At 47.1% G+C, this 11,223-nt stretch overlaps 1 protein-coding gene across 1 annotated transcript in view; it reads left to right on the top strand.

The window, feature by feature from the left end:
• Nucleotides 1-1,802: 1,802 nt before the first annotated feature.
• The window catches only part of LOC138864108 (uncharacterized), a 10,402-nt gene continuing 981 nt past the window's right edge, over nt 1,803-11,223 (top strand). Inside the window, exons 1-4 of the mRNA XM_070130144.1 lie at nt 1,803-1,989; nt 6,503-6,625; nt 6,866-7,077; nt 9,223-9,372. Coding sequence (XP_069986245.1) covers nt 1,803-1,989; nt 6,503-6,625; nt 6,866-7,077; nt 9,223-9,372 — 672 coding nt within the window. The remainder of the gene's footprint in view (nt 1,990-6,502; nt 6,626-6,865; nt 7,078-9,222; nt 9,373-11,223) is intronic.

Genomic DNA, 11,223 nt, shown 5'->3' with positions numbered 1-11,223 from the left:
ATATATATATATATATATATATATATATATATATATATATATATATATATATATATATATATATATATATATATATGATATATATGTGTGTGTATGTATGTATGTGTATATATCTATATGTGTATATGTATATATATATATACATATATATATTTATATTACATATATATATATATATATATATATATATAGATGTGTGTGTGTATGTATGTATGTATATATATATATATATATATATATATATATATATATATATATATATATATATATATATATATATATATATGTATATATATACATATATACATATATATATATATATATATATATATATATATATATATATATATATACTTATATATGTGTGTGTGTGTGTGTGCGTGTTTGTTTGTGTGTGTATGTGTGTGTGTGTGGGTGTGTGTGTGGTTGTGTGTGTGTGTGTGTGTCTGTTTGTCTGTGTGTGAGTATGTGAGGTTGTTTGTGTGTCTATATACATATGTATGTGTATGTGTTCGTAAGTGTATGCACACATGCATGTAAATATAGATGCATGTCTTCATATATAATAAGCCAACGTGGATGCACCGATATTATGCAAACATATTGAAAACCCGTTCCACGCTGCAGATTTTCACAGAACAATTGTAAATCACGACAAGGCTCATAACCCCCCTCCCTCCTTCTGCCCCCCCCCCCCCGACCCCCCGACCCCCTCTCCAGACAGCAAAAGCATCAGGATATTCCCCATCCTTCCCGCAAGCTCCCGGATGCTCCCTCTCAGGAGCGCAGAAGCCCGCCGTCAAGAACCCCCCACCCCACCACCATCCCCACCCGGCCGTTCGCCCAGGACATAAACAATCGTTCGCGTACCATGACTGCATGCGCGTGACGTCACCCACGCGTCGCGGGCCTGAATCTACGACCGTGTTGTGACGTCTCGAGCCATCATTTCCTTCGTAACACAGAGGGAATCCGGCCAGAGCGACGTCCTACTCACCGATAACGTCAAAGTAAGTCTGTCCATTCGACTTTTGCAGAAGTTATTGAGGTAATTGAGTGGCGCGAGTTTCCCAAGCCACGACGACGGAGGGAAAAGTATGGGCGATGGGAGGAGAGGGAGAGTCAGTGGAAGATGATAAAGAGGGTTAAAAAAAGAGAAGGAGAGAAGAGGGAAAGAGCAAGGAGAGATAAGAAGAGCGGGAGAGAGTCAGTGGAAGATCATAAAGAGGGTTTAAAAAGAGAAAGAGAGAAGAGGGAAAGAGCAAGGAGAGATATGAAGAGCGGGAGAGAGTCAGTGGAAGATGATAAAGAGGGTTAAAGGAGAGAAGAGAAGAGGTAAAGAGGAAGGAGAGGGGAAAAGATGAAGAGGGATAAGAAGAGCAGGAGAGAGTCAACGGAAGATGATAAGAAGGATTAAAGAAGAGATGGGGGATAAGAGGGAAAGAGGAAGGGAAGAAGAGAACGTGATAAAGAAGAGATGAGGAGGAAAGAAGATGGAGCGAGATGATAAAGAGGGTTAAAGAAGAGAAGGGGAGAAGAACGGAAGATGATAAAGAGGATTAAAGAAAAGAATGGGGAGGATAAGAGGGAAAGAGGAAGGAAAGAAGAGAACATGATAAAGGTTTATGAAGAGATTAGGAGAAGCCGGAATTGAGAAAGGAATATGAAGAAGGCGAATAGAATAAAGATGGTTTAAAAAAGATGCAAGAAGAGAAAGAGAAGGAGAGGGAAATAGGAATTGGGAAGGAGAGAGGCTTATCCAAGGTCGCAGACCACGTGATTCGTGTTACCACGTAGGCGCCATGCCCCGTTTGTGCCCCTCATGGGTGACTCTAGTTATATACCCCATCACTTGGCCAGACATAAGGCCGACCCAGTTTGACCTCACACGTGACCCAGCCTCTCCGCTACCGTCCGCAGCCGCACCCAGCACTGTCCAGTCTCGTATCGTCCTTATTTCTGCTCGTGTGAAACTCTTAAGACTAATGAGTGAAGGGAATTACTTTTCTTACCAGTATTGATAAAGAAGGTTAATGCCTTAAAGAGGGTAAAAAACACGAAGGGAAAAATGGGAACTTCAAAAGATTTAAAAGAGGAAAAAAAGAAAAAGAAAGGGAGACAGGAAAATACTCAAGAACCAAAACCTAGATAGAATAAAAGGGGAGGGAGGGGAATGAAGCGAAAAAGGCGTAAAACAAGCATCGAATATAATTTTAGGACCGATAAGGAAGAGGCGATAAGAAGGAGGGAACCGTGAACTCTCCGCTCCTCGCCTCACGCCCACACACGCCCATCCTTTGTAACCCATCTTCACACGCCCGAGCGATATAACCCGAGGAACAAAACTATTATTTAGTGGTCTTTTTATCATTGCCATTATTGTCATTATTATCTTTTTATTATTATTACTATTGTTAACGTCACTCTTATCATCATTAACTATTATCAGTATTATTACTATCATTATTAACATTAATATCAATATTGTCATCATCATTATTATTATCATCATCATCATTATTATCATTATTAGAGAGAGAGAGAGAGAGCAATGCACTTCCCTAGAGAACAGATGTGAATTTCTGTGCATGTGTAGAATATAATGGGAAATACAGTGACTTACGTGATTGTATAATAAAGGCAAACTGCAGTAGATTTAGCACTGTAATCTGTCTCAGTATATTGTAGTAGTTATTAGCGGGTCGGAGCAGAGAGAGGGAGAGAGAGAGAGAGAGAGAGAGAGGGGGGGGGGAGAAATTATGAGCAGGTAGAGATGAAATAGAGATCATCAAATAGATAGATGCAAATAGATATGTGATAGATAAAGATTGATAAGGAGAGAGACAGACAGAGAGAGAGAGAGAGAGAAAATAAATGAATAGGTAGAGATGAAATAGAGATCATTAAATAGATAGATACAGATAGACAGATGACAGAGAGTGATTGATAAGGAGAGAGAGAGAGAGAGAGAGAGAGAGAGAGAGAGAGAGAGAGAGGGGGGGGGGGGGAGAGAAAGAGAGACTGATAAGGAGAGAGAGAGAGAGAGAAAGAGAGAGAGAGAGAGAGAGAGAGAGAGAGAGAGAGAGAGAGAGAGAGAGAGAGAGATGGACATTGATACAGAGGAAAGGGGAGAATTTTCCGAAACAGCTACAAGAACAAATACATTAATAACCGAGGGAAGGAAGTCAACAAATACGGCCAAACACAACACAGCTGCGATGGGCGAAAGTTATCCCTCATCGGACTCCCATAACAAGCAGAGTTCTTGCATGACAAAGTTCAAGGCACGCGTCACAAAACTCGTCACTGTACGTCTTCGTCCGTCACTTGTCCGTCACTGTACGTCTTCGTCCGTCACTTGTCCGTCACTGTTTTCGTCATGGGACAGTTTTTTTAATCCTTGACGACGACGAGTCACTTTATGGCTTTCCAGTAGACTACGACGAGCCACTTAATGGCTTTCCAGTAGACTACGACGAGCCACTTAATGGCTTTCCAGTAGACTACGACGAGGTACTTAATGGCTCTCCAGTAGACTACAACGAGCCACTTAATGGCTCTCCAGTAGACTACGACGAGCCACTTAATGGCTCTCCAGTAGACTACGACGAGCCACTTATTGGCTTTCCAGTAGACTACGACGAGGTACTTAATGGCTCTCCAGTAGACTACGACGAGCCACTTAATGGCTCTCCAGTAGACTACGACGAGCCACTTAATGGCTCTCCAGTAGACTACGACGAGCCACTTAATGGCTCTCCAGTAGACTACGACGAGCCACTTAATGGCTCTCCAGTAGACTACGACGAGCCATTTAATGGCTCTCCAGTAGACTACGACGAGCCACTTAATGCCTCTCCAGTAGACTACGACGAGCCACTTAATGGCTCTCCAGTAGACTACGACGAGCCACTTAATGGCTCTCCAGTAGACTACGACGAGCCACTTAATGGCTCTCCAGTAGACTACGACGAGCCACGTAATGGCTCTCCAGTAGACTACGACGAGCCACTTAATGGCTTTCCAGTAGACTACGACGAGGTACTTAATGGCTCTCCAGTAGACTACGACGAGCCACTTAATGGCTCTCCAGTAGACTACGACGAGCCACTTAATGGCTCTCCAGTAGACTACGACGAGCAACTTAATGGCTCTCCAGTAGACTACGACGAGCCACTTTATGGCTTTCCAGTAGACTACGACGAGCCACTTAATGGCTCTCCAGTAGACTACGACGAGGTACTTAATGGCTCTCCAGTAGACTACGACGAGCCACTTAATGGCTCTCCAGTAGACTACGACGAGCCACTTAATGGCTCTCCAGTAGACTACGACGAGCCACTTAATGGCTCTCCAGTAGACTACGACGAGCCACTTAATGGCTCTCCAGTAGACTACGACGAGCCACTTAATGGCTCTCCAGTAGACTACGACGAGCCACTTAATGGGTTTCCAGTAGACTACGACGAGGTACTTAATGGCTCTCCAGTAGACTACGACGAGCCACTTAATGGCTTTCCAGTAGACTACGACGAGCCACTTAATGGCTCTCCAGTAGACTACGACGAGCCACTTAATGGCTCTCCAGTAGACTACGACGAGCCACTTAATGGCTCTCCAGTAGACTACGACGAGCCACTTAATGGCTCTCCAGTAGACTACGACGAGCCACTTAATGGCTCTCCAGTAGACTACGACGAGCCACTTAATGGGTTTCCAGTAGACTACGACGAGGTACTTAATGGCTCTCCAGTAGACTACGACGAGCCACTTAATGGCTCTCCAGTAGACTACGACGAGCCACTTAATGGCTCTCCAGTAGACTACGACGAGCCACTTAATGGATCTCCAGTAGACTACGACGAGGTACTTAATGGCTCTCCAGTAGACTACGACGAGCCACTTAATGGCTTTCCAGTAGACTACGACGAGCCACTTAATGGCTCTCCAGTAGACTACGACGAGCCACTTAATGGCTCTCCAGTAGACTACGACGAGGTACTTAATGGCTCTCCAGTAGACTACGACGAGCCACCTAATGGCTCTCCAGTAGACTACGACGAGCCACTTAATGGCTCTCCAGTAGACTACGACGAGGTACTTAATGGCTCTCCAGTAGACTACGACGAGCCACTTAATGGCTCTCCAGTAGACTACGACGAGCCACTTAATGGCTTTCCAGTAGACTACGACGAGCCACTTAATGGCTCTCCAGTAGACTACGACGAGGTACTTAATGGCTCTCCAGTAGACTACGACGAGCCACTTAATGGCTTTCCAGTAGACTACGACGAGCCACTTAATGGCTCTCCAGTAGACTACGACGAGCCACTTAATGGCTCTCCAGTAGACTACGACGAGCCACTTAATGGCTCTCCAGTAGACTACGACGAGCCACTTAATGGCTCTCCAGTAGACTACGACGAGCCACTTAATGGCTCTCCAGTAGACTACGACGAGGTACTTAATGGCTCTCCAGTAGACTACGACGAGCCACTTAATGGCTCTCCAGTACACTACGACGAGCCACTTAATGGCTCTCCAGTAGACTACGACGAGGTACTTAATGGCTCTCCAGTAGACTACGACGAGCCACTTAATGGCTCTCCAGTAGACTACGACGAGCCACTTAATGGCTCTCCAGTAGACTACGACGAGGTACTTAATGGCTCTCCAGTAGACTACGACGAGCCACTTAATGGCTCTCCAGTAGACTACGACGAGCCACTTAATGGCTCTCCAGTAGACTACGACGAGCCACTTAATGGCTCTCCAGTAGACTACGACGAGGAACTTAATGGCTCTCCGGTAGACTACGACGAGCCACTTTATGGCTCTCCAGTAGACTACGACGAGCCACTTAATGGCTCTCCAGTAGACTACGACGAGCCACTTAATGGCTCTCCAGTAGACTACGACGAGCCACTTAATGGCTCTCCGGTAGACTACGACGAGGTACTTAATGGCTCTCCAGTAGACTACGACGAGCCACTTAATGGCTCTCCAGTAGACTACGACGAGGTACTTAATGGCTCTCCAGTAGACTACGACGAGCCACTTAATGGCTCTCCAGTAGACTACGACGAGCCACTTAATGCCTCTCCAGTAGACTACGACGAGCCACTTAATGGCTCTCCAGTAGACTACGACGAGGAACTTAATGGCTCTCCGGTAGACTACGACGAGCCACTTTATGGCTCTCCAGTAGACTACGACGAGCCACTTAATGGCTCTCCAGTAGACTACGACGAGCCACTTAATGGCTCTCCAGTAGACTACGACGAGGAACTTAATGGCTCTCCGGTAGACTACGACGAGCCACTTAATGGCTCTCCAGTAGACTACGACGAGCCACTTAATGGCTTTCCAGTAGACTACGACGAGGTACTTAATGGCTCTCCAGTAGACTACGACGAGCCACTTTATGGCTTTCCAGTAGACTACGACGAGGTACTTAATGGCTCTCCAGTAGACTACGACGAGCCACTTAATGGCTCTCCAGTAGACTACGACGAACCACTTAATGGCTCTCCGGTAGACTACGACGAGCCACTTAATGGCTTTCCAGTACACTACGACGAGACACTTAATGGCTCTCCAGTAGACTACGACGAACCACTTAATGGCTCTCCGGTAGACTACGACGAGGTACTTAATGGCTCTCCAGTAGACTACGACGAGCCACTTTATGGCTTTCCAGTAGACTACGACGAGCCACTTAATGCCTCTCCAGTAGACTACGACGAGGTACTTAATGGCTCTCCAGTAGACTACGACGAGCCACTTTATGGCTTTCCAGTAGACTACGACGAGGTACTTAATGGCTCTCCAGTAGACTACGACGAGCCACTTAATGGCTCTCCAGTAGACTACGACGAACCACTTAATGGCTCTCCGGTAGACTACGACGAGCCACTTAATGGCTTTCCAGTACACTACGACGAGACACTTAATGGCTCTCCAGTAGACTACGACGAACCACTTAATGGCTCTCCGGTAGACTACGACGAGGTACTTAATGGCTTTCCAGTACACTACGACGAGATACTTAATGGCTCTCCAGTAGACTACAACGAGGTACTTAATGGCTCTCCAGTAGACTACGACGAGCCACTTAATGGCTCTCCAGTAGACTACGACGAGGTACTTAATGGCTCTCCAGTAGACTACAACGAGGTACTTAATGGCTCTCCAGTAGACTACGACGAGCCACTTAATGGCTCTCCAGTAGACTACAACGAGGTACTTAATGGCTCTCCAGTAGACTACGACGAACCACTTAATGGCTCTCCAGTAGACTACGACGAGCCACTTAATGGCTCTCCAGTAGACTACGACGAGCCACTTAATGGCTCTCCAGTAGACTACAACGAGGTACTTAATGGCTCTCCAGTAGACTACGACGAGCCACTTAATGGCTCTCCAGTAGACTACGACGAGATACTTAATGGCTCTCCAGTAGACTACGACGAGATACTTAATGGCTCTCCAGTAGACTACGACGAGCCACTTAATGGCTCTCCAGTAGACTACGACGAGCCACTTAATGGCTCTCCAGTAGACTACGACGAGCCACTTAATGGCTCTCCAGTAGACTACGACGAGATACTTAATGGCTCTCCAGTAGACTACGACGAGCCACTTAATGGCTCTCCAGTAGACTACGACGAGCCACTTGATGGCTCTCCAGTAGACTACGACGAGGTACTTAATGGCTTTCCAGTAGACTACGACGAGGTACTTAATGGCTCTCCAGTAGACTACGACGAGGTACTTAATGGCTCTCCAGTAGACTACGACGAGCCACTTTATGGCTCTCCAGTAGACTACGACGAGATACTTAATGGCTCTCCAGTAGACTACGACGAGCCACTTAATGGCTCTCCAGTAGACTACGACGAGCCACTTAATGGCTCTCCAGTAGACTACGACGAGCCACTTAATGGCTCTCCAGTAGACTACGACGAGCCACTTAATGGCTTTCCAGTAGACTACGACGAGCCACTTAATAGCTCTCCAGTAGACTACGACGAGGTACTTAATGGCTCTCCAGTAGACTACGACGAGCCACTTAATGGCTCTCCAGTAGACTACGACGAGCCACTTAATGGCTCTCCAGTAGACTACGACGAGCCACTTAATGGCTCTCCAGTAGACTACGACGAGCCACTTAATGGCTCTCCAGTAGACTACGACGAGCCATTTAATGGCTCTCCAGTAGACTACGACGAGGTACTTAATGGCTCTCCAGTAGACTACGACGAGCCACTTAATGGCTTTCCAGTAGACTACGACGAGCCACTTAATGGCTCTCCAGTAGACTACGACGAGGTACTTAATGGCTCTCCAGTAGACTACGACGAGCCACTTAATGGCTTTCCAGTAGACTACGACGAGCCATTTAATGGCTCTCCAGTAGACTACGACGAGGTACTTAATGGCTCTCCAGTAGACTACGACGAGCCACTTAATGGCTTTCCAGTAGACTACGACGAGCCACTTAATGGCTCTCCAGTAGACTACGACGAGGTACTTAATGGCTCTCCGGTAGACTACGACGAGGTACTTAATGGCTCTCCAGTAGACTACGACGAGCCACTTAATGGCTCTCCAGTAGACTACGACGAGGTACTTAATGGCTCTCCAGTAGACTACGACGAGCCACCTAATGGCTCTCCAGTAGACTACGACGAGCCACTTAATGGCTCTCCAGTAGACTACGACGAGCCACTTAATGGCTCTCCAGTAGACTACGACGAGGTACTTAATGGCTTTCCAGTAGACTACGACGAGCCACTTAATGGCTCTCCAGTAGACTACGACGAGGTACTTAATGGCTCTCCAGTAGACTACGACGAGGTACTTAATGGCTCTCCAGTAGACTACGACGAGCCACTTAATGGCTCTCCAGTAGACTACGACGAGGTACTTAATGGCTTTCCAGTAGACTACGACGAGCCACTTAATGGCTCTCCAGTAGACTACGACGAGCCACTTAATGGCTCTCCAGTAGACTACGACGAGCCACTTAATGGCTCTCCAGTAGACTACGACGAGCCACTTAATGGCTTTCCAGTAGACTACGACGAGCCACTTAATAGCTCTCCAGTAGACTACGACGAGGTACTTAATGGCTCTCCAGTAGACTACGACGAGCCACTTAATGGCTCTCCAGTAGACTACGACGAGCCACTTAATGGCTCTCCAGTAGACTACGACGAGGTACTTAATGGCTTTCCAGTAGACTACGACGAGCCACTTAATGGCTCTCCAGTAGACTACGACGAGGTTATTAATGGCTCTCCGGTAGACTACGACGAGGTACTTAATGGCTCTCCAGTAGACTACGACGAGCCACCTAATGGCTCTCCAGTAGACTACGACGAGCCACTTAATGGCTCTCCAGTAGACTACGACGAGGTACTTAATGGCTTTCCAGTAGACTACGACGAGCCACTTAATGGCTCTCCAGTAGACTACGACGAGGTACTTAATGGCTCTCCAGTAGACTACGACGAGCCACTTAATGGCTCTCCAGTAGACTACGACGAGATACTTAATGGCTCTCCAGTAGACTACGACGAGGTTATTAATGGCTCTCCAGTAGACTACGACGAGCCACTTAATGGCTCTCCAGTAGACTACGACGAGGTACTTAATGGCTCTCCAGTAGACTACGACGAGGTACTTAATGGCTCTCCAGTAGACTACGACGAGCCACTTAATGGCTCTCCAGTAGACTACGACGAGCCACTTAATGGCTCTCCAGTAGACTACGACGAGCCACTTAATGGCTCTCCAGTAGACTACGACGAGCCACTTAATGGCTCTCCAGTAGACTACGACGAGCCACTTAATGGCTCTCCAGTAGACTACGACGAGCCACTTAATGGCTCTCCAGTAGACTACGACGAGGTACTTAATGGCTCTCCAGTAGACTACGACGAGGTACTTAATGGCTTTCCAGTAGACTACGACGAGCCACTTAATGGCTCTCCAGTAGACTACGACGAGCCACTTAATGGCTCTCCAGTAGACTACGACGAGCCACTTAATGGCTCTCCAGTAGACTACGACGAGCCACTTAATGGCTCTCCAGTAGACTACGACGAGCCACTTTATGGCTCTCCAGTAGACTACGACGAGGTACTTAATGGCTCTCCAGTAGACTACGACGAGCCACTTAATGGCTCTCCAGTAGACTACGACGAGCCACTTAATGGCTCTCCAGTAGACTACGACGAGGTACTTAATGGCTCTCCAGTAGACTACGACGAGCCACTTAATGGCTCTCCAGTAGACTACGACGAGCCACTTGATGGCTCTCCAGTAGACTACGACGAGCCACGTAATGGCTCTCCAGTAGACTACGACGAGGTACTTAATGGCTCTCCAGTAGACTACGACGAGCCACTTTATGGCTCTCCAGTAGACTACGACGAGCCACTTAATGGCTCTCCAGTAGACTACGACGAGCCACTTAATGGCTCTCCAGTAGACTACGACGAGCCACTTAATGGCTCTCCAGTAGACTACGACGAGCCACTTAATGGCTTTCCAGTAGACTACGACGAGCCACTTAATGGCTCTCCAGTAGACTACGACGAGGTACTTAATGGCTCTCCAGTAGACTACGACGAGCCACTTAATGGCTCTCCGGTAGACTACGACGAGCCACTTTATGGCTTTCCAGTAGACTACTACGAGCCACTTAATGGCTCTCCAGTAGACTACGACGAGCCACTTAATGGCTCTCCAGTAGACTACAACGAGCCACTTAATGGCTCTCCAGTAGACTACGACGAGCCACTTAATGGCTTTCCAGTAGACTACGACGAGCCACTTAATGGCTTTCCAGTAGACTACTACGAGCCACTTAATGGCTCTCCAGTAGACTACGACGAGCCACTTAATGGCTCTCCAGTAGACTACGACGAGCCACTTTATGGCTCTCCAGTAGACTACTACGAGCCACTTAATGGCTCTCCAGTAGACTACGACGAGCCACTTAATGGCTTTCCAGTAGACTACGACGAACCACTTAATGGCTCTCCAGTAGACTACGACGAGCCACTTAATGGCTCTCCAGTAGACTACGACGAGCCACTTTATGGCTCTCCAGTAGACTACTACGAGCCACTTAATGGCTCTCCAGTAGACTACGACGAGCCACTTAATGGCTTTCCAGTAGACTACGACGAACCACTTAATGGCTCTCCAGTA

This window comes from Penaeus vannamei, chromosome 15 (assembly GCF_042767895.1).
Source record: "Penaeus vannamei isolate JL-2024 chromosome 15, ASM4276789v1, whole genome shotgun sequence".
In the NCBI taxonomy this organism is placed as follows: Eukaryota; Metazoa; Arthropoda; class Malacostraca; order Decapoda; family Penaeidae; genus Penaeus; species Penaeus vannamei.
Note: the sequence above shows the minus strand (reverse complement) of the source record. Positions and strands in the feature narration are given on the sequence as shown.